Source organism: Scyliorhinus torazame, chromosome 1 (assembly GCF_047496885.1).
Source record: "Scyliorhinus torazame isolate Kashiwa2021f chromosome 1, sScyTor2.1, whole genome shotgun sequence".
NCBI classification, from domain to species: Eukaryota; Metazoa; Chordata; class Chondrichthyes; order Carcharhiniformes; family Scyliorhinidae; genus Scyliorhinus; species Scyliorhinus torazame.
Genome location: NC_092707.1, coordinates 423555327 through 423582531, shown reverse-complemented (window position 1 = coordinate 423582531; position 27205 = coordinate 423555327). Strand labels below are relative to the sequence as shown.

General features: G+C 66.4%; 1 protein-coding gene across 3 annotated transcripts in view; it reads right to left on the bottom strand.

Moving 5' to 3' along the window:
- Window positions 1-27205, bottom strand: part of adcy3a (adenylate cyclase 3a) — a 459057-nt gene that overhangs the window by 113847 nt on the left and 318005 nt on the right. For all 3 annotated transcript variants that reach the window (XM_072515495.1, XM_072515496.1, XM_072515491.1), the window contains one exon: window positions 25955-26036. In XM_072515495.1, coding sequence (XP_072371596.1) covers window positions 25955-26036 — 82 coding nt within the window. The remainder of the gene's footprint in view (window positions 1-25954; window positions 26037-27205) is intronic.

The following is a 27205-nucleotide window of genomic DNA, read 5'->3' as shown; positions in this document are numbered from 1 at the left end:
GTGTGCGGCAGGCAGAGTGCGCGGCATCCAGAGTGTGCGGCAGGCAGAGTGTGCGGCAGGCAGAGTGTGCGGCATCCAGAGTGCGCGGCAGGCAGAGTGCGCGGCAGGCAGAGTGCGCGGCGGGCAGAGTGCGCGGCAGGCAGAGTGTGCGGCATCCAGAGTGCGCGGCAGGCAGAGTGCGCGGCAGGCAGAGTGTGCGGCAGGCAGAGTGTGCGGCAGGCAGAGTGCGCGGCAGGCAGAGTGCGCGGCGGGCAGAGTGCGCGGCAGGCAGAGTGTGCGGCATCCAGAGTGTGCGGCGGGCAGAGTGCGCGGCGGGCAGAGTGCGCGGCATCCAGAGTGCGCGGCGGGCAGAGTGCGCGGCGGGCAGAGTGCGCGGCAGGCAGAGTGCGCGGCGGGCAGAGTGCGCGGCATCCAGAGTGTGCGACGGGCAGAGTGTGCGGCAGGCAGAGTGTGCGGCAGGCAGAGTGCGCGGCATCCAGAGTGTGCGGCAGGCAGAGTGTGCGGCGGGCAGAGTGTGCGGCAGGCAGAGTGTGCGGCGGGCAGAGTGTGCGGCGGGCAGAGTGTGCGGCAGGCAGAGTGCGCGGCATCCAGAGTGTGCGGCAGGCAGAGTGTGCGGCAGGCAGAGTGTGCGGCATCCAGAGTGTGCGGCAGGCAGAGTGTGCGGCGGGCAGAGTGTGCGGCAGGCAGAGTGCGCGGCAGGCAGAGTGCGCGGCAGGCAGAGTGCGCGGCAGGCAGAGTGCGCGGCAGGCAGAGTGTGCGGCAGGCAGAGTGTGCGGCAGGCAGAGTGTGCGGCATCCAGAGTGCGCGGCAGGCAGAGTGTGCGGCAGGCAGAGTGCGCGGCAGGCAGAGTGCGCGGCAGGCAGAGTGCGCGGCAGGCAGAGTGTGCGGCAGGCAGAGTGCGCGGCAGGCAGAGTGCGCGGCAGGCAGAGTGTGCGGCAGGCAGAGTGTGCGGCAGGCAGAGTGTGCGGCAGGCAGAGTGTGCGGCAGGCAGAGTGTGCGGCGGGCAGAGTGTGCGGCGGGCAGAGTGCGCGGCAGGCAGAGTGCGCGGCAGGCAGAGTGCGCGGCAGGCAGAGTGCGCGGCATCCAGAGTGTGCGGCGGGCAGAGTGTGCGGCAGGCAGAGTGTGCGGCAGGCAGAGTGCGCGGCAGGCAGAGTGCGCGGCAGGCAGAGTGCGCGGCAGGCAGAGTGCGCGGCAGGCAGAGTGCGCGGCAGGCAGAGTGCGCGGCAGGCAGAGTGCGCGGCAGGCAGAGTGCGCGGCAGGCAGAGTGCGCGGCAGGCAGAGTGCGCGGCAGGCAGAGTGCGCGGCAGGCAGAGTGTGCGGCATTCAGAGTGTGCGGCAGGCAGAGTGTGCGGCAGGCAGAGTGTGCGGCAGGCAGAGTGTGCGGCAGGCAGAGTGCGCGGCAGGCAGAGTGTGCGGCGGGCAGAGTGTGCGGCAGGCAGAGTGCGCGGCATCCAGATTGAGCGGCAGGCAGAGTGTGCGGCAGGCAGAGTGTGCGGCAGGCAGAGTGTGCGGCAGGCAGAGTGTGCGGCAGGCAGAGTGTGCGGCGGGCAGAGTGCGCGGCATCCAGAGTGTGCGGCAGGCAGAGTGCGCGGCAGGCAGAGTGTGCGGCAGGCAGAGTGCGCGGCATCCAGAGTGTGCGACGGGCAGAGTGTGCGGCAGGCAGAGTGTGCGGCAGGCAGAGTGTGCGGCAGGCAGAGTGTGCGGCAGGCAGAGTGTGCGGGATCCAGAGTGTGCGGCAGGCAGAGTGTGCGGCAGGCAGAGTGTGCGGCGGGCAGAGTGTGCGGCAGGCAGAGTGTGCGGCAGGCAGAGTGTGCGGCAGGCAGAGTGTGCGGCGGGCAGAGTGTGCGGCGGGCAGAGTGCGCGGCATCCAGAGTGTGCGGCAGGCAGAGTGTGCGGGAGGCAGAGTGCGCGGCAGGCAGAGTGCGCGGCAGGCAGAGTGCGCGGCAGGCAGAGTGTGCGGCAGGCAGAGTGTGCGGCAGGCAGAGTGCGCGGCAGGCAGAGTGCGCGGCAGGCAGAGTGCGCGGCAGGCAGAGTGCGCGGCAGGCAGAGTGCGCGGCAGGCAGAGTGTGCGGCATCCAGAGTGTGCGGCAGGCAGAGTGTGCGGCAGGCAGAGTGTGCGGCAGGCAGAGTGTGCGGCAGGCAGAGTGCGCGGCATCCAGAGTGTGCGGCAGGCAGAGTGTGCGGCGGGCAGAGTGTGCGGCAGGCAGAGTGCGCGGCAGGCAGAGTGCGCGGCAGGCAGAGTGCGCGGCAGGCAGAGTGCGCGGCAGGCAGAGTGTGCGGCAGGCAGAGTGTGCGGCAGGCAGAGTGTGCGGCAGGCAGAGTGTGCGGCAGGCAGAGTGTGCGGCAGGCAGATTGTGCGGCGGGCAGAGTGTGCGGCGGGCAGAGTGCGCGGCAGGCAGAGTGCGCGGCAGGCAGAGTGCGCGGCAGGCAGAGTGCGCGGCATCCAGAGTGTGCGGCGGGCAGAGTGTGCGGCGGGCAGAGTGTGCGGCGGGCAGAGTGTGCGGCGGGCAGAGTGTGCGGCGGGCAGAGTGTGCGGCGGGCAGAGTGTGCGGCGGGCAGAGTGTGCGGCGGGCAGAGTGCGCGGCATCCAGAGTGTGCGGCAGGCAGAGTGCGCGGCAGGCAGAGTGCGCGGCATCCAGAGTGTGCGACGGGCAGAGTGTGCGGCAGGCAGAGTGTGCGGCAGGCAGAGTGTGCGGCAGGCAGAGTGTGCGGCAGGCAGAGTGCGCGGCATCCAGAGTGTGCGGCAGGCAGAGTGTGCGGCAGGCAGAGTGCGCGGCGGGCAGAATGTGCGGCAGGCAGAGTGTGCGGCGGGCAGAGTGTGCGGCGGGCAGAGTGTGCGGCGGGCAGAGTGTGCGGCAGGCAGAGTGTGCGGCGGGCAGAGTGTGCGGCGGGCAGAGTGCGCGGCAGGCAGAGTGTGCGGCAGGCAGAGTGTGCGGCATTCAGAGTGTGCGGCAGGCAGAGTGTGCGGCAGGCAGAGTGTGCGGCAGGCAGAGTGTGCGGCAGGCAGAGTGCGCGGCATCCAGAGTGTGCGGCAGGCAGAGTGTGCGGCGGGCAGAGTGTGCGGCAGGCAGAGTGCGCGGCATCCAGAGTGTGCGGCAGGCAGAGTGTGCGGCAGGCAGAGTGTGCGGCAGGCAGAGTGTGCGGCAGGCAGAGTGTGCGGCAGGCAGAGTGTGCGGCGGGCAGAGTGCGCGGCATCCAGAGTGTGCGGCAGGCAGAGTGCGCGGCAGGCAGAGTGTGCGGCAGGCAGAGTGCGCGGCATCCAGAGTGTGCGACGGGCAGAGTGTGCGGCAGGCAGAGTGTGCGGCAGGCAGAGTGTGCGGCAGGCAGAGTGTGCGGCAGGCAGAGTGTGCGGGATCCAGAGTGTGCGGCAGGCAGAGTGTGCGGCAGGCAGAGTGTGCGGCGGGCAGAGTGTGCGGCAGGCAGAGTGTGCGGCAGGCAGAGTGTGCGGCAGGCAGAGTGTGCGGCGGGCAGAGTGTGCGGCGGGCAGAGTGCGCGGCATCCAGAGTGTGCGGCAGGCAGAGTGTGCGGGAGGCAGAGTGCGCGGCAGGCAGAGTGCGCGGCAGGCAGAGTGCGCGGCAGGCAGAGTGTGCGGCAGGCAGAGTGTGCGGCAGGCAGAGTGCGCGGCAGGCAGAGTGCGCGGCAGGCAGAGTGCGCGGCAGGCAGAGTGCGCGGCAGGCAGAGTGCGCGGCAGGCAGAGTGTGCGGCATCCAGAGTGTGCGGCAGGCAGAGTGTGCGGCAGGCAGAGTGTGCGGCAGGCAGAGTGTGCGGCAGGCAGAGTGCGCGGCATCCAGAGTGTGCGGCAGGCAGAGTGTGCGGCGGGCAGAGTGTGCGGCAGGCAGAGTGCGCGGCAGGCAGAGTGCGCGGCAGGCAGAGTGCGCGGCAGGCAGAGTGCGCGGCAGGCAGAGTGTGCGGCAGGCAGAGTGTGCGGCAGGCAGAGTGTGCGGCAGGCAGAGTGTGCGGCAGGCAGAGTGTGCGGCAGGCAGAGTGTGCGGCGGGCAGAGTGTGCGGCGGGCAGAGTGCGCGGCAGGCAGAGTGCGCGGCAGGCAGAGTGCGCGGCAGGCAGAGTGCGCGGCATCCAGAGTGTGCGGCGGGCAGAGTGTGCGGCGGGCAGAGTGTGCGGCGGGCAGAGTGTGCGGCGGGCAGAGTGTGCGGCGGGCAGAGTGTGCGGCGGGCAGAGTGCGCGGCATCCAGAGTGTGCGGCAGGCAGAGTGCGCGGCAGGCAGAGTGCGCGGCATCCAGAGTGTGCGACGGGCAGAGTGTGCGGCAGGCAGAGTGTGCGGCAGGCAGAGTGTGCGGCAGGCAGAGTGTGCGGCAGGCAGAGTGCGCGGCATCCAGAGTGTGCGGCAGGCAGAGTGTGCGGCAGGCAGAGTGCGCGGCGGGCAGAATGTGCGGCAGGCAGAGTGTGCGGCGGGCAGAGTGTGCGGCGGGCAGAGTGTGCGGCGGGCAGAGTGTGCGGCAGGCAGAGTGTGCGGCGGGCAGAGTGTGCGGCGGGCAGAGTGCGCGGCGGGCAGAATGTGCGGCAGGCAGAGTGCGCGGCAGGCAGAGTGTGCGGCAGGCAGAGTGCGCGGCATCCAGAGTGTGCGGCATCCAGAGTGCGCGGCAGGCAGAGTGTGCGGCAGGCAGAGTGTGCGGCAGGCAGAGTGTGCGGCAGGCAGAGTGTGCGGCGGGCAGAGTGTGCGGCGGGCAGAGTGTGCGGCAGGCAGAGTGCGCGGCAGGCAGAGTGTGCGGCAGGCAGAGTGTGCGGCATCCAGAGTGTGCGGCAGGCAGAGTGTGCGGCAGGCAGAGTGTGCGGCAGGCAGAGTGTGCGGCAGGCAGAGTGTGCGGCAGGCAGAGTGTGCGGCATCCAGAGTGTGCGGCAGGCAGAGTGCGCGGCATCCAGAGTGTGCGGCATCCAGAGTGTGCGGCGGGCAGAGTGTGCGGCAGGCAGAGTGCGCGGCATCCAGAGTGCGCGGCAGGCAGAGTGTGCGGCGGGCAGAGTGCGCGGCAGGCAGAGTGTGCGGCATCCAGAGTGTGCGGCAGGCAGAGTGCGCGGCAGGCAGAGTGTGCGGCAGGCAGAGTGCGCGGCGGGCAGAGTGCGCGGCATCCAGAGTGTGCGGCGGGCAGAGTGCGCGGCGGGCAGAGTGCGCGGCATCCAGAGTGCGCGGCGGGCAGAGTGCGCGGCGGGCAGAGTGCGCGGCATCCAGAGTGTGCGGCAGGCAGAGTGTGCGGCAGGCAGAGTGCGCGGCAGGCAGAGTGCGCGGCAGGCAGAGTGCGCGGCAGGCAGAGTGTGCGGCAGGCAGAGTGTGCGGCAGGCAGAGTGCGCGGCAGGCAGAGTGCGCGGCAGGCAGAGTGCGCGGCAGGCAGAGTGTGCGGCAGGCAGAGTGCGCGGCAGGCAGAGTGTGCGGCAGGCAGAGTGTGCGGCATTCAGAGTGTGCGGCAGGCAGAGTGTGCGGCAGGCAGAGTGTGCGGCAGGCAGAGTGTGCGGCAGGCAGAGTGCGCGGCATCCAGAGTGTGCGGCAGGCAGAGTGTGCGGCGGGCAGAGTGTGCGGCAGGCAGAGTGCGCGGCATCCAGAGTGTGCGGCAGGCAGAGTGTGCGGCAGGCAGAGTGTGCGGCAGGCAGAGTGTGCGGCAGGCAGAGTGTGCGGCAGGCAGAGTGTGCGGCGGGCAGAGTGCGCGGCATCCAGAGTGTGCGGCAGGCAGAGTGCGCGGCAGGCAGAGTGCGCGGCATCCAGAGTGTGCGACGGGCAGAGTGTGCGGCAGGCAGAGTGTGCGGCAGGCAGAGTGTGCGGCAGGCAGAGTGTGCGGCAGGCAGAGTGTGCGGGATCCAGAGTGTGCGGCAGGCAGAGTGTGCGGCAGGCAGAGTGTGCGGCGGGCAGAGTGTGCGGCAGGCAGAGTGTGCGGCAGGCAGAGTGTGCGGCAGGCAGAGTGCGCGGCGGGCAGAATGTGCGGCAGGCAGAGTGTGCGGCAGGCAGAGTGTGCGGCGGGCAGAGTGTGCGGCGGGCAGAGTGCGCGGCATCCAGAGTGTGCGGCAGGCAGAGTGTGCGGGAGGCAGAGTGCGCGGCAGGCAGAGTGCGCGGCAGGCAGAGTGCGCGGCAGGCAGAGTGTGCGGCAGGCAGAGTGTGCGGCAGGCAGAGTGCGCGGCAGGCAGAGTGCGCGGCAGGCAGAGTGCGCGGCAGGCAGAGTGTGCGGCAGGCAGAGTGCGCGGCAGGCAGAGTGCGCGGCAGGCAGAGTGTGCGGCATCCAGAGTGTGCGGCAGGCAGAGTGTGCGGCAGGCAGAGTGTGCGGCAGGCAGAGTGTGCGGCAGGCAGAGTGCGCGGCATCCAGAGTGTGCGGCAGGCAGAGTGTGCGGCGGGCAGAGTGTGCGGCAGGCAGAGTGCGCGGCAGGCAGAGTGTGCGGCAGGCAGAGTGTGCGGCAGGCAGAGTGTGCGGCAGGCAGAGTGTGCGGCAGGCAGAGTGTGCGGCAGGCAGAGTGCGCGGCAGGCAGAGTGCGCGGCAGGCAGAGTGCGCGGCATCCAGAGTGTGCGGCAGGCAGAGTGTGCGGCAGGCAGAGTGTGCGGCAGGCAGAGTGTGCGGCAGGCAGAGTGTGCGGCAGGCAGAGTGTGCGGCAGGCAGAGTGTGCGGCGGGCAGAGTGCGCGGCATCCAGAGTGTGCGGCAGGCAGAGTGCGCGGCAGGCAGAGTGCGCGGCATCCAGAGTGTGCGACGGGCAGAGTGTGCGGCAGGCAGAGTGTGCGGCAGGCAGAGTGTGCGGCAGGCAGAGTGTGCGGCAGGCAGAGTGCGCGGCATCCAGAGTGTGCGGCAGGCAGAGTGTGCGGCAGGCAGAGTGCGCGGCGGGCAGAATGTGCGGCAGGCAGAGTGTGCGGCAGGCAGAGTGTGCGGCAGGCAGAGTGTGCGGCGGGCAGAGTGTGCGGCAGGCAGAGTGTGCGGCAGGCAGAGTGCGCGGCGGGCAGAATGTGCGGCAGGCAGAGTGCGCGGCAGGCAGAGTGTGCGGCAGGCAGAGTGCGCGGCATCCAGAGTGTGCGGCATCCAGAGTGCGCGGCAGGCAGAGTGTGCGGCAGGCAGAGTGTGCGGCAGGCAGAGTGTGCGGCAGGCAGAGTGTGCGGCGGGCAGAGTGTGCGGCGGGCAGAGTGTGCGGCAGGCAGAGTGCGCGGCAGGCAGAGTGTGCGGCAGGCAGAGTGTGCGGCATCCAGAGTGTGCGGCAGGCAGAGTGCGCGGCATCCAGAGTGTGCGGCAGGCAGAGTGTGCGGCAGGCAGAGTGCGCGGCGGGCAGAATGTGCGGCAGGCAGAGTGCGCGGCAGGCAGAGTGTGCGGCAGGCAGAGTGCGCGGCATCCAGAGTGTGCGGCATCCAGAGTGCGCGGCAGGCAGAGTGTGCGGCAGGCAGAGTGCGCGGCAGGCAGAGTGTGCGGCAGGCAGAGTGTGCGGCAGGCAGAGTGTGCGGCAGGCAGAGTGTGCGGCATCCAGAGTGTGCGGCAGGCAGAGTGCGCGGCAGGCAGAGTGTGCGGCAGGCAGAGTGCGCGGCATCCAGAGTGTGCGGCATCCAGAGTGTGCGGCAGGCAGAGTGTGCGGCAGGCAGAGTGTGCGGCAGGCAGAGTGTGCGGCAGGCAGAGTGTGCGGCGGGCAGAGTGCGCGGCGGGCAGAGTGCGCGGCAGGCAGAGTGTGCGGCAGGCAGAGTGTGCGGCGGGCAGAGTGCGCGGCAGGCAGAGTGTGCGGCGGGCAGAGTGCGCGGCATCCAGAGTGTGCGGCATCCAGAGTGCGCGGCGGGCAGAGTGTGCGGCAGGCAGAGTGTGCGGCAGGCAGAGTGTGCGGCAGGCAGAGTGTGCGGCAGGCAGAGTGTGCGGCAGGCAGAGTGCGCGGCAGGCAGAGTGCGCGGCATCCAGAGTGCGCGGCATCCAGAGTGCGCGGCAGGCAGAGTGTGCGGCAGGCAGAGTGCGCGGCAGGCAGAGTGTGCGGCAGGCAGAGTGTGCGGCGGGCAGAGTGTGCGGCAGGCAGAGTGCGCGGCAGGCAGAGTGCGCGGCAGGCAGAGTGCGCGGCAGGCAGAGTGCGCGGCAGGCAGAGTGCGCGGCAGGCAGAGTGCGCGGCAGGCAGAGTGTGTGGCAGGCAGAGTGTGCGGCATCCAGAGTGTGCGGCAGGCAGAGTGCGCGGCAGGCAGAGTGTGCGGCAGGCAGAGTGCGCGGCATCCAGAGTGTGCGGCAGGCAGAGTGTGCGGCAGGCAGAGTGTGCGGCAGGCAGAGTGTGCGGCGGGCAGAGTGTGCGGCAGGCAGAGTGTGCGGCGGGCAGAGTGCGCGGCAGGCAGAGTGTGCGGCAGGCAGAGTGCGCGGTGGGCAGAGTGCGCGGCAGGCAGAGTGCGCGGCGGGCAGAGTGCGCGGCATCCAGAGTGTGCGGCGGGCAGAGTGTGCGGCATCCAGAGTGTGCGGCAGGCAGAGTGCGCGGCAGGCAGTGTGTGCGGCAGGCAGAGTGCGCGGCGGGCAGAGTGCGCGGCATCCAGAGTGTGCGGCGGGCAGAGTGCGCGGCGGGCAGAGTGCGCGGCATCCAGAGTGCGCGGCGGGCAGAGTGCGCGGCGGGCAGAGTGCGCGGCAGGCAGAGTGCGCGGCGGGCAGAGTGTGCGGGATCCAGAGTGTGCGGCATCCAGAGTGTGCGGCATCCAGAGTGTGCGACGGGCAGAGTGTGCGGCGGGCAGAGTGTGCGGCAGGCAGAGTGTGCGGCAGGCAGAGTGTGCGGCAGGCAGAGTGTGCGGCAGGCAGAGTGTGCGGGATCCAGAGTGTGCGGCATCCAGAGTGTGCGGCATCCAGAGTGTGCGGCAGGCAGAGTGTGCGGCATCCAGAGTGTGCGGCAGGCAGAGTGTGCGGCAGGCAGAGTGTGCGGCAGGCAGAGTGTGCGGCAGGCAGAGTGTGCGGCAGGCAGAGTGTGCGGCAGGCAGAGTGTGCGGCGGGCAGAGTGTGCGGCGTCCAGAGTGTGCGGCGGGCAGGGTGCGCGGCAGGCAGAGTGTGCGGCAGGCAGAGTGTGCGGCGGGCAGAGTGTGCGGCAGGCAGAGTGTGCGGCGGGCAGAGTGCGCGGCATCCAGAGTGTGCGGCATCCAGAGTGCGCGGCAGGCAGAGTGTGCGGCAGGCAGAGTGCGCGGCAGGCAGAGTGTGCGGCAGGCAGAGTGTGCGGCATCCAGAGTGCGCGGCAGGCAGAGTGTGCGGCAGGCAGAGTGTGCGGCATCCAGAGTGTGCGGCATCCAGAGTGCGCGGCATCCAGAGTGTGCGGCATCCAGAGTGCGCGGCAGGTAGAGTGTGCGGCAGGCAGAGTGTGCGGCAGGCAGAGTGTGCGGCAGGCAGAGTGTGCGGCAGGCAGAGTGTGCGGCGGGCAGAGTGCGCGGCGGGCAGAGTGCGCGGCAGGCAGAGTGTGCGGCAGGCAGAGTGTGCGGCAGGCAGAGTGTGCGGCATCCAGAGTGTGCGGCATCCAGAGTGCGCGGCATCCAGAGTGTGCGGCATCCAGAGTGCGCGGCAGGCAGAGTGTGCGGCAGGCAGAGTGTGCGGCAGGCAGAGTGTGCGGCGGGCAGAGTGCGCGGCGGGCAGAGTGCGCGGCAGGCAGAGTGTGCGGCAGGCAGAGTGTGCGGCGGGCAGAGTGTGCGGCAGGCAGAGTGTGCGGCAGGCAGAGTGTGCGGCAGGCAGAGTGTGCGGCAGGCAGAGTGTGCGGCATCCAGAGTGTGCGGCAGGCAGAGTGCGCGGCAGGCAGAGTGTGCGGCATCCAGAGTGTGCGGCGGGCAGAGTGCGCGGCAGGCAGAGTGTGCGGCATCCAGAGTGTGCGGCAGGCAGAGTGCGCGGCAGGCAGAGTGTGCGGCGGGCAGAGTGTGCGGCAGGCAGAGTGTGCGGCAGGCAGAGTGCGCGGCATCCAGAGTGTGCGGCAGGCAGAGTGTGCGGCAGGCAGAGTGTGCGGCATCCAGAGTGCGCGGCAGGCAGAGTGCGCGGCAGGCAGAGTGCGCGGCGGGCAGAGTGCGCGGCAGGCAGAGTGTGCGGCATCCAGAGTGCGCGGCAGGCAGAGTGCGCGGCAGGCAGAGTGTGCGGCAGGCAGAGTGTGCGGCAGGCAGAGTGCGCGGCAGGCAGAGTGCGCGGCGGGCAGAGTGCGCGGCAGGCAGAGTGTGCGGCATCCAGAGTGTGCGGCGGGCAGAGTGCGCGGCGGGCAGAGTGCGCGGCATCCAGAGTGCGCGGCGGGCAGAGTGCGCGGCGGGCAGAGTGCGCGGCAGGCAGAGTGCACGGCGGGCAGAGTGCGCGGCATCCAGAGTGTGCGACGGGCAGAGTGTGCGGCAGGCAGAGTGTGCGGCAGGCAGAGTGCGCGGCATCCAGAGTGTGCGGCAGGCAGAGTGTGCGGCGGGCAGAGTGTGCGGCAGGCAGAGTGTGCGGCGGGCAGAGTGTGCGGCGGGCAGAGTGTGCGGCAGGCAGAGTGCGCGGCATCCAGAGTGTGCGGCAGGCAGAGTGTGCGGCAGGCAGAGTGTGCGGCGGGCAGAGTGTGCGGCGGGCAGAGTGTGCGGCGGGCAGAGTGTGCGGCAGGCAGAGTGTGCGGCAGGCAGAGTGTGCGGCAGGCAGAGTGTGCGGCAGGCAGAGTGTGCGGCATCCAGAGTGTGCGGCATCCAGAGTGTGCGGCAGGCAGAGTGCGCGGCAGTCAGAGTGCGCGGCAGGCAGAGTGTGCGGCATCCAGAGTGTGCGGCATCCAGAGTGTGCGGCAGGCAGAGTGTGCGGCAGGCAGAGTGTGCGGCAGGCAGAGTGCGCGGCAGGCAGAGTGTGCGGCGGGCAGAGTGCGCGGCAGGCAGAGTGTGCGGCAGGCAGAGTGTGCGGCGGGCAGAGTGCGCGGCATCCAGAGTGCGCGGCAGGCAGAGTGCGCGGCAGGCAGAGTGTGCGGCAGGCAGAGTGCGCGGCGGGCAGAATGTGCGGCAGGCAGAGTGTGCGGCATCCAGAGTGTGCGGCATCCAGAGTGCGCGGCAGGCAGAGTGTGCGGCATCCAGAGTGTGCGGCATCCAGAGTGCGCGGCAGGCAGAGTGTGCGGCAGGCAGAGTGCGCGGCAGGCAGAGTGTGCGGCAGGCAGAGTGCGCGGCATCCAGAGTGTGCGGCATCCAGAGTGTGCGGCAGGCAGAGTGTGCGGCAGGCAGAGTGCGCGGCAGGCAGAGTGCGCGGCATCCAGAGTGCGCGGCAGGCAGAGTGTGCGGCAGGCAGAGTGTGCGGCAGGCAGAGTGTGCGGCGGGCAGAGTGTGCGGCAGGCAGAGTGGCGGCAGGCAGAGTGCGCGGCATCCAGAGTGTGCGGCATCCAGAGTGTGCGGCAGGCAGAGTGTGCGGCAGGCAGAGTGTGCGGCAGGCAGAGTGCGCGGCATCCAGAGTGCGCGGCAGGCAGAGTGTGCGGCAGGCAGAGTGTGCGGCAGGCAGAGTGTGCGGCGGGCAGAGTGTGCGGCAGGCAGAGTGCGCGGCAGGCAGAGTGTGCGGCGGGCAGAGTGCGCGGTGGGCAGAGTGCGCGGCACGCAGAGTGTGTGGCAGGCAGAGTGTGCGGCGGGCAGAGTGTGCGGCATCCAGAGTGTGCGGCGGGCAGAGTGTGCGGCAGGCAGAGTGTGCGGCATCCAGAGTGTGCGGCGGGCAGAGTGTGCGGCAGGCAGAGTGCGCGGCAGGCAGAGTGTGCGGCATCCAGAGTGTGCGGCGGGCAGAGTGCGCGGCAGGCAGAGTGTGCGGCATCCAGAGTGCGCGGCAGGCAGAGTGTGCGGCGGGCAGAGTGTGCGGCAGGCAGAGTGTGCGGCATCCAGAGTGTGTGGCATCCAGAGTGTGCGGCAGGCAGAGTGCGCGGCAGGCAGAGTGTGCGGCAGGCAGAGTGTGCGGCAGGCATAGTGCGCGGCATCCAGAGTGCGCGGCGGGCAGAGTGCGCGGCGGGCAGAGTGCGCGGCATCCAGAGTGTGCGGCAGGCAGAGTGCGCGGCAGGCAGAGTGCGCGGCAGGCAGAGTGTGCGGCAGGCAGAGTGTGCGGCGGGCAGAGTGTGCGGCAGGCAGAGTGTGCGGCAGGCAGAGTGTGCGGCAGGCAGAGTGCGCGGCAGGCAGAGTGTGCGGCAGGCAGAGTGCGCGGCAGGCAGAGTGCGCGGCAGGCAGAGTGTGCGGCAGGCAGAGTGTGCGGCAGGCAGAGTGCGCGGCAGGCAGAGTGCGCGGCAGGCAGAGTGCGCGGCAGGCAGAGTGCGCGGCAGGCAGAGTGTGCGGCAGGCAGAGTGCGCGGCGGGCAGAGTGTGCGACAGGCAGAGTGCGCGGCATCCAGAGTGTGCGACGGGCAGAGTGTGCGGCAGGCAGAGTGTGCGGCAGGCAGAGTGTGCGGCGGGCAGAGTGTGCGGCAGGCAGAGTGTGCGGCAGGCAGAGTGTGCGGGATCCAGAGTGTGCGGCAGGCAGAGTGTGCGGCATCCAGAGTGCGTGGCAGGCAGAGTGTGCGGCAGGCAGAGTGTGCGGCATCCAGAGTGTGCGGCGGGCAGAGTGTGCGGCGGGCAGAGTGTGCGGCATCCAGAGTGTGCGGCGGGCAGAGTGTGCGGCGGGCAGAGTGTGCGGCAGGCAGAGTGTGCGGCGGGCAGAGTGCGCGGCATCCAGAGTGTGCGGCAGGCAGAGTGCGCGGCGGGCAGAATGTGCGGCAGGCAGAGTGCGCGGCAGGCAGAGTGTGCGGCAGGCAGAGTGCGCGGCATCCAGAGTGTGCGGCATCCAGAGTGCGCGGCAGGCAGAGTGTGCGGCAGGCAGAGTGTGCGGCAGGCAGAGTGCGCGGCAGGCAGAGTGTGCGGCAGGCAGAGTGTGCGGCAGGCAGAGAGTGCGGCAGGCAGAGTGTGCGGCGGGCAGAGTGCGCGGCGGGCAGAGTGCGCGGCAGGCAGAGTGTGCGGCAGGCAGAGTGCGCGGCATCCAGAGTGTGCGGCATCCAGAGTGTGCGGCAGGCAGAGTGTGTGGCAGGCAGAGTGTGCGGCGGGCAGAGTGTGCGGCAGGCAGAGTGTGCGGCAGGCAGAGTGCGCGGCAGGCAGAGTGTGCGGCAGGCAGAGTGTGCGGCATCCAGAGTGTGCGGCAGGCAGAGTGCGCGGCAGGCAGAGTGTGCGGCAGGCAGAGTGCGCGGCATCCAGAGTGTGCGGCAGGCAGAGTGTGCGGCAGGCAGAGTGCGCGGCGGGCAGAGTGTGCGGCGGGCAGAGTGTGCGGCAGGCAGAGTGTGCGGCGGGCAGAGTGCGCGGCGGGCAGAGTGTGCGGCAGGCAGAGTGTGCGGCAGGCAGAGTGTGCGGCATCCAGAGTGTGCGGCAGGCAGAGTGCGCGGCAGGCAGAGTGTGCGGCAGGCAGAGTGCGCGGCGGGCAGAGTGCGCGGCATCCAGAGTGTGCGGCGGGCAGAGTGCGCGGCGGGCAGAGTGCGCGGCATCCAGAGTGCGCGGCGGGCAGAGTGCGCGGCGGGCAGAGTGCGCGGCAGGCAGAGTGCGCGGCGGGCAGAGTGCGCGGCATCCAGAGTGTGCGACGGGCAGAGTGTGCGGCAGGCAGAGTGTGCGGCATCCAGAGTGTGCGGCATCCAGAGTGTGCGGCAGGCAGAGTGTGCGGCAGGCAGAGTGTGCGGCAGGCAGAGTGTGCGGCAGGCAGAGTGTGCGGCAGGCAGAGTGTGCGGCAGGCAGAGTGTGCGGCGGGCAGAGTGTGCGGCGGGCAGAGTGTGCGGCAGGCAGAGTGTGCGGCAGGCAGAGTGTGCGGGATCCAGAGTGTGCGGCATCCAGAGTGTGCGGCATCCAGAGTGTGCGGCAGGCAGAGTGTGCGGCAGGCAGAGTGTGCGGCAGGCAGAGTGTGCGGCAGGCAGAGTGTGCGGCGGGCAGAGTGTGCGGCGTCCAGAGTGTGCGGCGGGCAGAGTGCGCGGCAGGCAGAGTGTGCGGCAGGCAGAGTGTGCGGCGGGCAGAGTGTGCGGCAGGCAGAGTGTGCGGCGGGCAGAGTGCGCGGCATCCAGAGTGCGCGGCAGGCAGAGTGCGCGGCAGGCAGAGTGTGCGGGATCCAGAGTGTGCGGCAGGCAGAGTGTGCGGCATCCAGAGTGTGCGGCAGGCAGAGTGTGCGGCAGGCAGAGTGTGCGGCGGGCAGAGTGCGCGGCAGGCAGAGTGTGCGGCGGGCAGAGTGTGCGGCGGGCAGAGTGTGCGGCGGGCAGAGTGCGCGGCAGGCAGAGTGTGCGGCAGGCAGAGTGTGCGGCATCCAGAGTGTGCGGCAGGCAGAGTGCGCGGCAGGCAGAGTGTGCGGCAGGCAGAGTGCGCGGCATCCAGAGTGTGCGGCAGGCAGAGTGTGCGGCGGGCAGAGTGTGCGGCAGGCAGAGTGTGCGGCAGGCAGAGTGCGCGGCAGGCAGAGTGTGCGGCAGGCAGAGTGTGCGGCAGGCAGAGTGTGCGGCGGGCAGAGTGTGCGGCGGGCAGAGTGCGCGGCGGGCAGAGTGCGCGGCAGGCAGAGTGTGCGGCAGGCAGAGTGCGCGGCATCCAGAGTGTGCGGCATCCAGAGTGTGCGGCAGGCAGAGTGTGCGGCAGGCAGAGTGTGCGGCGGGCAGAGTGTGCGGCAGGCAGAGTGTGCGGCAGGCAGAGTGCGCGGCAGGCAGAGTGTGCGGCATCCAGAGTGTGCGGCAGGCAGAGTGCGCGGCAGGCAGAGTGTGCGGCAGGCAGAGTGTGCGGCGGGCAGAGTGTGCGGCAGGCAGAGTGTGCGGCAGGCAGAGTGTGCGGCAGGCAGAGTGTGCGGCAGGCAGAGTGTGCGGCGGGCAGAGTGTGCGGCAGGCAGCGTGTGCGGCAGGCAGAGTGCGCGGCAGGCAGAGTGTGCGGCATCCAGAGTGTGCGGCAGGCAGAGTGCGCGGCAGGCAGAGTGTGCGGCAGGCAGAGTGCGCGGCATCCAGAGTGTGCGGCAGGCAGAGTGTGCGGCGGGCAGAGTGTGCGGCAGGCAGAGTGTGCGGCATCCAGAGTGTGCGGCAGGCAGAGTGCGCGGCAGGCAGAGTGTGCGGCAGGCAGAGTGCGCGGCGGGCAGAGTGCGCGGCATCCAGAGTGTGCGGCGGGCAGAGTGCGCGGCGGGCAGAGTGCGCGGCATCCAGAGTGCGCGGCGGGCAGAGTGCGCGGCGGGCAGAGTGCGCGGCGGGCAGAGTGCGCGGCATCCAGAGTGTGCGACGGGCAGAGTGTGCGGCAGGCAGAGTGTGCGGCATCCAGAGTGTGCAGCGGGCAGAGTGTGCGGCAGGCAGAGTGTGCGGGATCCAGAGTGTGCGGCATCCAGAGTGTGCGGCATCCAGAGTGTGCGGCAGGCAGAGTGTGCGGCAGGCAGAGTGTGCGGCAGGCAGAGTGTGCGGCAGGCAGAGTGTGCGGCGGGCAGAGTGTGCGGCGTCCAGAGTGTGCGGCGGGCAGAGTGCGCGGCAGGCAGAGTGTGCGGCAGGCAGAGTGTGCGGCGGGCAGAGTGTGCGGCGGGCAGAGTGCGCGGCAGGCAGAGTGCGCGGCAGGCAGAGTGTGCGGGATCCAGAGTGTGCGGCAGGCAGAGTGTGCGGCATCCAGAGTGTGCGGCAGGCAGAGTGTGCGGCATCCAGAGTGTGCGGCGGGCAGAGTGCGCGGCATCCAGAGTGCGCGGCAGGCAGAGTGCGCGGCAGGCAGAGTGTGCGGGATCCAGAGTGTGCGGCAGGCAGAGTGTGCGGCATCCAGAGTGTGCGGCAGGCAGAGTGTGCGGCATCCAGAGTGTGCGGCAGGCAGAGTGTGCGGCAGGCAGAGTGTGCGGCAGGCAGAGTGTGCGGCGGGCAGAGTGTGCGGCAGGCAGAGTGTGCGGCGGGCAGAGTGCGCGGCATCCAGAGTGCGCGGCAGGCAGAGTGCGCGGCAGGCAGAGTGTGCGGCAGGCAGAGTGCGCGGCAGGCAGAATGTGCGGCAGGCAGAGTGCGCGGCAGGCAGAGTGCGCGGCAGGCAGAGTGTGCGGCAGGCAGAATGTGCGGCAGGCAGAGTGCGCGGCATCCAGAGTGCGCGGCAGGCAGAGTGCGCGGCAGGCAGAGTGTGCGGCAGGCAGAGTGCGCGGCAGGCAGAGTGTGCGGCAGGCAGAGTGTGCGGCAGGCAGAGTGCGCGGCAGGCAGAGTGCGCGGCAGGCAGAGTGTGCGGCAGGCAGAGTGCGCGGCATCCAGAGTGCGCGGCAGGCAGAGTGCGCGGCAGGCAGAGTGTGCGGGATCCAGAGTGTGCGGCGGGCAGAGTGCGCGGCATCCAGAGTGCGCGGCAGGCAGAGTGCGCGGCAGGCAGAGTGTGCGGCAGGCAGAGTGTGCGGCAGGCAGAGTGTGCGGCGGGCAGACTGTGCGGCGTCCAGAGTGTGCGGCGGGCAGAGTGCGCGGCAGGCAGAGTGTGCGGCAGGCAGAGTGCGCGGCATCCAGAGTGCGCGGCAGGCAGAGTGCGCGGCAGGCAGAGTGCGCGGCAGGCAGAGTGCGCGGCAGGCAGAGTGCGCGGCAGGCAGAGTGCGCGGCAGGCAGAGTGCGCGGCAGGCAGAGTGCGCGGCAGGCAGAGTGCGCGGCAGGCAGAGTGCGCGGCAGGCAGAGTGCGCGGCAGGCAGAGTGCGCGGCAGGCAGAGTGCGCGGCATCCAGAGTGTGCGGCAGGCAGAGTGTGCGGCAGGCAGAGTGCGCGGCATCCAGAGTGTGCGGCAGGCAGAGTGTGCGGCAGGCAGAGTGCGCGGCATCCAGAGTGTGCGGCAGGCAGAGTGCGCGGCAGGCAGAGTGTGCGGCAGGCAGAGTGCGCGGCAGGCAGAGTGCGCGGCATCCAGAGTGTGCGGCAGGCAGAGTGTGCGGCAGGCAGAGTGCGCGGCATCCAGAGTGTGCGGCAGGCAGAGTGTGCGGCAGGCAGAGTGCGCGGCATCCAGAGTGTGCGGCAGGCAGAGTGCGCGGCATCCAGAGTGTGCGGCAGGCAGAGTGCGCGGCAGGCAGAGTGTGCGGCAGGCAGAGTGTGCGGCAGGCAGAGTGCGCGGCAGGCAGAGTGCGCGGCATCCAGAGTGTGCGGCAGGCAGAGTGCGCGGCAGGCAGAGTGCGCGGCAGGCAGAGTGCGCGGCATCCAGAGTGTGCGGCAGGCAGAGTGTGCGGCAGGCAGAGTGTGCGGCAGGCAGAGTGCGCGGCATCCAGAGTGTGCGGCAGGCAGAGTGCGCGGCAGGCAGAGTGTGCGGCAGGCAGAGTGCGCGGCAGGCAGAGTGTGCGGCGGGCAGAGTGCGCGGCATCCAGAGTGCGCGGCAGGCAGAGTGCGCGGCAGGCAGAGTGTGCGGCAGGCAGAGTGCGCGGCGGGCAGAATGTGCGGCAGGCAGAGTGCGCGGCAGGCAGAGTGTGCGGCAGGCAGAGTGCGCGGCATCCAGAGTGTGCGGCATCCAGAGTGCGCGGCAGGCAGAGTGTGCGGCAGGCAGAGTGTGCGGCAGGCAGAGTGCGCGGCAGGCAGAGTGTGCGGCAGGCAGAGTGTGCGGCAGGCAGAGAGTGCGGCAGGCAGAGTGTGCGGCGGGCAGAGTGCGCGGCGGGCAGAGTGCGCGGCAGGCAGAGTGTGCGGCAGGCAGAGTGCGCGGCATCCAGAGTGTGCGGCATCCAGAGTGTGCGGCAGGCAGAGTGTGTGGCAGGCAGAGTGTGCGGCGGGCAGAGTGTGCGGCAGGCAGAGTGTGCGGCAGGCAGAGTGCGCGGCAGGCAGAGTGTGCGGCAGGCAGAGTGTGCGGCATCCAGAGTGTGCGGCAGGCAGAGTGCGCGGCAGGCAGAGTGTGCGGCAGGCAGAGTGCGCGGCATCCAGAGTGTGCGGCAGGCAGAGTGTGCGGCAGGCAGAGTGCGCGGCGGGCAGAGTGTGCGGCGGGCAGAGTGTGCGGCAGGCAGAGTGTGCGGCGGGCAGAGTGCGCGGCGGGCAGAGTGTGCGGCAGGCAGAGTGTGCGGCAGGCAGAGTGTGCGGCATCCAGAGTGTGCGGCAGGCAGAGTGCGCGGCAGGCAGAGTGTGCGGCAGGCAGAGTGCGCGGCGGGCAGAGTGCGCGGCATCCAGAGTGTGCGGCGGGCAGAGTGCGCGGCGGGCAGAGTGCGCGGCATCCAGAGTGCGCGGCGGGCAGAGTGCGCGGCGGGCAGAGTGCGCGGCAGGCAGAGTGCGCGGCGGGCAGAGTGCGCGGCATCCAGAGTGTGCGACGGGCAGAGTGTGCGGCAGGCAGAGTGTGCGGCATCCAGAGTGTGCGGCATCCAGAGTGTGCGGCAGGCAGAGTGTGCGGCAGGCAGAGTGTGCGGCAGGCAGAGTGTGCGGCAGGCAGAGTGTGCGGCAGGCAGAGTGTGCGGCAGGCAGAGTGTGCGGCGGGCAGAGTGTGCGGCGGGCAGAGTGTGCGGCAGGCAGAGTGTGCGGCAGGCAGAGTGTGCGGGATCCAGAGTGTGCGGCATCCAGAGTGTGCGGCATCCAGAGTGTGCGGCAGGCAGAGTGTGCGGCAGGCAGAGTGTGCGGCAGGCAGAGTGTGCGGCAGGCAGAGTGTGCGGCGGGCAGAGTGTGCGGCGTCCAGAGTGTGCGGCGGGCAGAGTGCGCGGCAGGCAGAGTGTGCGGCAGGCAGAGTGTGCGGCGGGCAGAGTGTGCGGCAGGCAGAGTGTGCGGCGGGCAGAGTGCGCGGCATCCAGAGTGCGCGGCAGGCAGAGTGCGCGGCAGGCAGAGTGTGCGGGATCCAGAGTGTGCGGCAGGCAGAGTGTGCGGCATCCAGAGTGTGCGGCAGGCAGAGTGTGCGGCAGGCAGAGTGTGCGGCGGGCAGAGTGCGCGGCAGGCAGAGTGTGCGGCGGGCAGAGTGTGCGGCGGGCAGAGTGTGCGGCGGGCAGAGTGCGCGGCAGGCAGAGTGTGCGGCAGGCAGAGTGTGCGGCATCCAGAGTGTGCGGCAGGCAGAGTGCGCGGCAGGCAGAGTGTGCGGCAGGCAGAGTGCGCGGCATCCAGAGTGTGCGGCAGGCAGAGTGTGCGGCGGGCAGAGTGTGCGGCAGGCAGAGTGTGCGGCAGGCAGAGTGCGCGGCAGGCAGAGTGTGCGGCAGGCAGAGTGTGCGGCAGGCAGAGTGTGCGGCGGGCAGAGTGTGCGGCGGGCAGAGTGCGCGGCGGGCAGAGTGCGCGGCAGGCAGAGTGTGCGGCAGGCAGAGTGCGCGGCATCCAGAGTGTGCGGCATCCAGAGTGTGCGGCAGGCAGAGTGTGCGGCAGGCAGAGTGTGCGGCGGGCAGAGTGTGCGGCAGGCAGAGTGTGCGGCAGGCAGAGTGCGCGGCAGGCAGAGTGTGCGGCATCCAGAGTGTGCGGCAGGCAGAGTGCGCGGCAGGCAGAGTGTGCGGCAGGCAGAGTGTGCGGCGGGCAGAGTGTGCGGCAGGCAGAGTGTGCGGCAGGCAGAGTGTGCGGCAGGCAGAGTGTGCGGCAGGCAGAGTGTGCGGCGGGCAGAGTGTGCGGCAGGCAGCGTGTGCGGCAGGCAGAGTGCGCGGCAGGCAGAGTGTGCGGCATCCAGAGTGTGCGGCAGGCAGAGTGCGCGGCAGGCAGAGTGTGCGGCAGGCAGAGTGCGCGGCATCCAGAGTGTGCGGCAGGCAGAGTGTGCGGCGGGCAGAGTGTGCGGCAGGCAGAGTGTGCGGCATCCAGAGTGTGCGGCAGGCAGAGTGCGCGGCAGGCAGAGTGTGCGGCAGGCAGAGTGCGCGGCGGGCAGAGTGCGCGGCATCCAGAGTGTGCGGCGGGCAGAGTGCGCGGCGGGCAGAGTGCGCGGCATCCAGAGTGCGCGGCGGGCAGAGTGCGCGGCGGGCAGAGTGCGCGGCGGGCAGAGTGCGCGGCATCCAGAGTGTGCGACGGGCAGAGTGTGCGGCAGGCAGAGTGTGCGGCATCCAGAGTGTGCGGCGGGCAGAGTGTGCGGCAGGCAGAGTGTGCGGGATCCAGAGTGTGCGGCATCCAGAGTGTGCGGCATCCAGAGTGTGCGGCAGGCAGAGTGTGCGGCAGGCAGAGTGTGCGGCAGGCAGAGTGTGCGGCAGGCAGAGTGTGCGGCGGGCAGAGTGTGCGGCGTCCAGAGTGTGCGGCGGGCAGAGTGCGCGGCAGGCAGAGTGTGCGGCAGGCAGAGTGTGCGGCGGGCAGAGTGTGCGGCAGGCAGAGTGTGCGGCGGGCAGAGTGCGCGGCATCCAGAGTGCGCGGCAGGCAGAGTGCGCGGCAGGCAGAGTGTGCGGGATCCAGAGTGTGCGGCAGGCAGAGTGTGCGGCATCCAGAGTGTGCGGCAGGCAGAGTGTGCGGCATCCAGAGTGTGCGGCAGGCAGAGTGTGCGGCAGGCAGAGTGTGCGGCAGGCAGAGTGTGCGGCGGGCAGAGTGTGCGGCAGGCAGAGTGTGCGGCGGGCAGAGTGCGCGGCATCCAGAGTGCGCGGCAGGCAGAGTGCGCGGCAGGCAGAGTGTGCGGCAGGCAGAGTGCGCGGCAGGCAGAATGTGCGGCAGGCAGAGTGCGCGGCAGGCAGAGTGCGCGGCAGGCAGAGTGTGCGGCAGGCAGAATGTGCGGCAGGCAGAGTGCGCGGCATCCAGAGTGCGCGGCAGGCAGAGTGCGCGGCAGGCAGAGTGTGCGGCAGGCAGAGTGCGCGGCAGGCAGAGTGTGCGGCAGGCAGAGTGTGCGGCAGGCAGAGTGCGCGGCAGGCAGAGTGCGCGGCAGGCAGAGTGTGCGGCAGGCAGAGTGCGCGGCATCCAGAGTGCGCGGCAGGCAGAGTGCGCGGCAGGCAGAGTGTGCGGGATCCAGAGTGTGCGGCGGGCAGAGTGCGCGGCATCCAGAGTGCGCGGCAGGCAGAGTGCGCGGCAGGCAGAGTGTGCGGCAGGCAGAGTGTGCGGCAGGCAGAGTGTGCGGCGGGCAGACTGTGCGGCGTCCAGAGTGTGCGGCGGGCAGAGTGCGCGGCAGGCAGAGTGTGCGGCAGGCAGAGTGCGCGGCATCCAGAGTGCGCGGCAGGCAGAGTGCGCGGCAGGCAGAGTGCGCGGCAGGCAGAGTGCGCGGCAGGCAGAGTGCGCGGCAGGCAGAGTGCGCGGCAGGCAGAGTGCGCGGCAGGCAGAGTGCGCGGCAGGCAGAGTGCGCGGCAGGCAGAGTGTGCGGCAGGCAGAGTGCGCGGCAGGCAGAGTGCGCGGCATCCAGAGTGTGCGGCAGGCAGAGTGTGCGGCAGGCAGAGTGCGCGGCATCCAGAGTGTGCGGCAGGCAGAGTGTGCGGCAGGCAGAGTGCGCGGCATCCAGAGTGTGCGGCAGGCAGAGTGCGCGGCATCCAGAGTGTGCGGCAGGCAGAGTGCGCGGCAGGCAGAGTGTGCGGCAGGCAGAGTGTGCGGCAGGCAGAGTGCGCGGCAGGCAGAGTGCGCGGCATCCAGAGTGTGCGGCAGGCAGAGTGCGCGGCAGGCAGAGTGCGCGGCAGGCAGAGTGCGCGGCATCCAGAGTGTGCGGCAGGCAGAGTGTGCGGCAGGCAGAGTGTGCGGCAGGCAGAGTGCGCGGCATCCAGAGTGTGCGGCAGGCAGAGTGCGCGGCAGGCAGAGTGTGCGGCAGGCAGAGTGCGCGGCAGGCAGAGTGTGCGGCAGGCAGAGTGCGCGGCAGGCAGAGTGCGCGGCAGGCAGAGTGCGCGGCAGGCAGAGTGCGCGGCAGGCAGAGTGCGCGGCAGGCAGAGTGCGCGGCATCCAGAGTGTGCGGCAGGCAGAGTGCGCGGCAGGCAGAGTGTGCGGCAGGCAGAGTGTGCGGCAGGCAGAGTGCGTGGCAGGCAGAGTGTGCGGCATCCAGAGTGTGCGGCAGGCAGAGTGCGCGGCAGGCAGAGTGTGCGGCAGGCAGAGTGTGCGGCAGGCAGAGTGTGCGGCAGGCAGAGTGCGCGGCAGGCACAGTGCGCGGCAGGCAGAATGAGCAGCGGGCAGAGAATCATGGCTGATTTCAACTCCATTTACCCGCTCTCTCTCCATAGCCCTTAATTCCTCGAGAAATCAAGAATTTATCAACTTCTGTCTTGAAGACACTCAACGTCCCGGCCTCCACCGCCCTCTGTGGCAATGAATTCCACAGACCCACCACTCTCTGGCTGAAGAAATTTCTCCTCAGCTCTGTTCGAAAGTGACTCCCTTTTATTCTGAGGCTGTGCCCCCGGGTCCTAGTCTCCCCTGCTAATGGAAACAACTTCCCTACGTCCACCCTATCTAAGCCATTCATTATCTTGTAAGTTTCTATTAGATCTCCCCTCAACCTCCTAAACTCCAATGAATATAATCCCAGGATCCTCAGACGTTCATCGTATGTTAGGCCTACCATTCCTGGGATCATCCGTGTGAATCTCCGCTGGACCCGCTCCAGTGCCAGTATGTCCTTCCTGAGGTGTGGGGCCCAAAATTGCTCACAGTATTCTAAATGGGGCCTAACTAGTGCTTTATAAAGCTTCAGAAGTACATCCCTGCTTTTATATTCCAAGCCTCTTGAGATGAATGACAACATTGCATTTGCTTTCTTAATTACGGACTCAACCTGCAAGTTTACCTTTAGAGAATCCTGGACTGGGACTCCCAAGTCCCTTTGCACTTCAGCATTATGAATTTTGTCACCGTTTAAACACCGGGACACATTAGAGCTGAGGGCAAAAGGATCCATTGGATCGTTACTGGTGGATAACTTCACCGAATTGGTAGAGGCATTCCCCTGTAAATCTGTAACTGTGCCGTGGACAGCGAAGACACGTGTTTCCAAGGTGAGGTTTACAAGATGGGGTTACCTCAAAATGTGGACTCCAATCAAAGGCAGCAGCTCCCAGTGGGATTTCAAGCACACTTTACCGCTGTTAGGAATTGTGGGAAAGTGGCACATGTGTGAGGAATGTGGGAATCTCAGATATATTATCTGTATTTGGTGCAGTAAGGGTTAAAATCCAGGGTTAGTATGTTTGACTGCTGCAGTCGCGTTTTTAAAAATCCTGGTTTGCAAGACAGCCAGGCTTTTTACGAGCCAGAGGTGCAATCAAAGTGTCGTAAAAGTTTGGACGAATGGGATTTTTAGTAAGATTAAGAGGGTTCACTGCAGAGTAGTTAATTGGAGACATTAGGCTGGATTCTCTAATTTTGCAGATAGGGGCCGATGCCAGCATGGAAACTGGCGTTTTACGACGCCAAAAATGGTTCCAAATCCTCACCGATGCTGGAACCAGTGAGGGGCTAGCAACCGCGACGGGTAAGACTCCCATGCCAAAACCGGCCGGAGAATGACCGTGGCCACGCATTCGCACGGCAGCAACCTGCAGCAGTCGCGCTGTACAACGTGGCGCTTGCCGTGCATAGACTCAACCTGCCAAATACTGTCCCCTGGCCACCCCCCACCAGTCCCCCCAGCCCTCGCAGAAGCGCCCCCGGCCAGCAGCATGGCCGTGGTGGTGCTGGACACCGACTGCAGCCGCCACGCCAGGTTCACGGCCTCTAAGACCACACGTCCCCCGCGCGGTATGGAATTTGGCCCATCAGGGGCTGAGCATCGGGGGAGGGCCTTCCGCTGACACGCCAACGCCTGTCCTATGGCGTGCGGCACGATGATGCCATTTCGGAGGGGGCGAGGACAGAAAACCGGCGTCAAACCGGCGCTGCCCCTGATTTAGGTGTCGGAGGGGATTCTCCGCCCGATCGCCGATTACGATATTGGATTGGGTAATGGAGAATCCCGCCCATTGTGTTCAGTTTAGTAAGATGATGTAGTTAAAGGAGGGAGTCAGGGGTTGAAGTAGTCAGGTGCTGGTGTTTTCAGAGTTAGTCTGTGGCTGGAAGGGGAGTTGAGAAGGTTTCTGAAGAAATACAGCCAGAGATTCTGCATTGTTCTGACAGGGGGTCAGGTCTCTTCCTTTAAAACAGTCGCAGAGATCTCACTTTCTCAAAGTGGAATCTCCAAGACATCTCTGTATTCCGGAGTCTGCTCTGTATTTAAAAGTGAATTGTGACCTGAGATGGGTGTTGTTTGAGTGGGAATAAAGATAGCAGTTAAGGGTTATTGTGTCACTGTCCTGATCAGCATTATTTAAGGGATAATTGTAAACTACTTTCTGCTGCGATGTTAAAGATATTTTAATACTCTGTTAGCAATCAGGTTTGTTTTAATTTTAACGCCTGGAACGAGAAATCTTTTCCTCAGTCTTAGAAAATGAAAATAAAACATTGGGGTTTTTGTCGTGTATCATAGTCACTGTTGGGGTCTGGTCAGGGGGGGTGTCTTTCAATCCACAATCATTTGTTAATAGTGGGGCACATGAATTGCATGGTGAAAACAGCAGAGAGGAAGCAGTTAATGGGCCTGGGGGTGGAAATAGGTGAAATTCCCTCACTGGTTACCCGACCCAAAGGCCAATGATGTAGCCTGGGCTGCAGTTACAGGACGAAGTAAGGGCAGGATTTGGGATTGATGTTTGACTCTTGCTTTGTCTGAACATTCCATAAGACCATAAGACATAGGAGCAGAATTAGGCCACTCGGCCCATCGAGTCTGCTCCGCCATTCGTCATGGCTGATATTTTTCTCATCCCCATTCTCCTGCCTTCTCCCCACAATGTCAGCAGGACATGGGAACAAAGAAATTGCTGGATTTCTCCTTGTGACACAATGATAATGGACCCACTGGCTAATCACTGTCACCAATTTCCATCAGTAAGCCTACGACACAAACAGACATGAGGTAAGGGAACCCTCAGTGGGGGAGCCTTTCAGGAAGCATTGGCCCAAAGTCCCGTTCCTCCGGTTACAATCCCCACGTGTTATGTCGAAGTTAGCTGTATATACTGTAAGGACCAGTTATGTTGCTTCCCAGATTTCCCATTTCTTTTACCGTATCGTCATAGTTTTGATCCATGGATATTTCACGCACATACACCGTAAAGTCGAGCGGAGGAAGTGAGGAACTCAAAAGCTACAGATTTAGATTTTGAACGGCAGAACTCAGACTTTCTGGCACCCGAGAGATCAGAGAGATTTGGTTTGATTGGTTGGCTGGTGGCCAATGAATTGGTCAAAGGCCGTATTCCGCCCAGCTACAGGTGGTGATTGGGTCGTACCCACGTGGGATGGTTTCCAGGGGACCCAGGAAGCAGCAGCTGGGTCCTGGACACTGAGAGAAGATGCTGTGAGCTGCTGTCTCTCTCGCTCCACAGAAAAACTGCCCACGTACTGTTTTCCAAACAAAGAATAATACAGCACAGGGCCAGGCCCTTCAGCCCTCCAAGCCTGCGCCGACAATGGTACCGGCCTAAATTAAAACCGTCTGTACTTACGGAGTCCGTATCCTTTCATTCCCACCCTATTCATATATTTGTCTAGATGCCCTTAAATGCCTCTATCGTACCTGCTCCCCACACCTGCCCAAAGGAACCTGCAGAACAGAGACCCGGATGAAAAGCATTACAGGCTGAAAGAAAACCCTCTGATTGAAGGTCTAGACTGAAGAGACTTTTATCCTTTTTACTTTTGTATTTTTTTCTTTACGCCTCTCTTTCCCCTCTGTGATTGTCTGTCTTGTGTGTGTGTATATAGAGGTTTGGGGCGAGATAAAGGGGGGGGGGGTTCGAGATTAGATAATAGTTAACCAGTTTGCTGCATATTTAATTATAGTTATTGCTGTTAATAAAATGAATTGTGTTTACACAAAGTACCAGCCTCCCCGAACAGGCGCCGGAATGTGGCGACTAGGGGCTTTCCACAGTAACTTCATTTGAATCCGACTTGTGACAATAAGCGATTATCATCATTTATTTACACACCTGGTGACTAATTATTGGGTCGCCAAAGACCGAAGACTTTGGATATTTTCAAAGAATGAATTGTTAATTTCAACTGTGTTGCGCCTCCAGCAAAGTCGGGCTGGAATTGACTGCGCGCTGGGTGTCGTAACCATATTGTGCACCGAAACATCATTGCCAACCAATGCATTCGTTTGTCTGGAGGTGTCCAGACAACAGGCCCCACAGGTGTCCTGCGCCCCAGTGACCGACCCAGCGACCCCCATCCCAGTGACCTGAGCTCTTACTGTCAGATCCATCCCAGACCCTGCATTCCGAGGAGACAGACCTGAGCGAGAGGCACTTACATGTCGAGTGAAGTAGTAAAAACTCATCATCATGACAAAGATCATGGCGACCATGGAAAACCGAGATGGAACGACGAGCGATCTGCGGAGACAAATTGGACAAAAGCTCAGTCACCAACATTACTTGCGGCTGCGAGACAGAGTCAAACACGGGCAACGGTCGGACGAGGTCAAGCCTCAATTGGGGACAAGAGTCAGTCCAGCTCAAGAATTTCTCACAATCAAAGTCGATCAAGATCTGGATCAGAGTCGATCAAGTCTGTCCTGGGAGAGTTTGATGGGGACAGTGTAGAGGGAGCTTTACTCTGTATCTAACCCCGTGCTGTACCTGTCCTGGGAGTGTTTGATGGGGACAGTGTAGAGGGAACTTTACTCTGTATCTAACCCCGTGCTGTACCTGTCCTGGGAGTGTTTGATGCGGACAGTGCAGAGGGAGCTTTACTCTGTATCTAACCCCATGCTGTACCTGTCCTGGGAGTGTTTGATGGGGACAGTGTAGAGGGAACTTTACTCTGTATCTAACCCCGTGCTGTACCTGTCCTGGGAGTGTTTGATGCGGACAGTGCAGAGGGAGCTGTACTCTGTATATAACACCGTGCTGTACCTGTCCTGGGAGTGTTTGATGGAGACAGTGTAGAGGGAGCTTTACTCTGTGTCTAACCCCGTGCTGTACCTGTCCTGGGAGTGTTTGATGGGGACAGTGTAGAGGGAGCTTTACTCTGTATCTAACACCGTGCAGTACCTGTCCTGGGAGTGTTTGATGGGGGCAGTGTAGATGGAGATTTACTCTGAATCTAACCCCGTGCTGTACCTGTCCTGGGAGTGTTTGATGGGGACAGTGTAGTGGGAGATTTACTCTGAATCTAACCCCGTGCTGTACCTGTCCTGGGAGTGTTTGATGGGGACAGTGTAGAGGGAGCTTTACTCTGTATCTAACCCCGTGCTGTACCTGTCCTGGGAGTGTTTGATGGGGCAGTGTAGAGGTAGCTTTACTCTGTATCTAACCCCGTGCTGTACCTGTCTTGGAGTGTTTGATGGGGACAGTGTAGAGGGAGCTTTACTCTGTATCTAACCCCGTGCTGTACCTGTCCTGAGAGTGTTTGATGGGGACAGTGTAGAGGGAGCTTTACTCTGTATCTAACCCCGTGCTGTAGCTGTCCTGGGAGTGTTTGATGGGGTCAGTTTAGAGGAAGCTTTACTCTGTATATAACCCCGTGCTGTATCTGTCCTGGGAGTGTTTGATGGGGACAG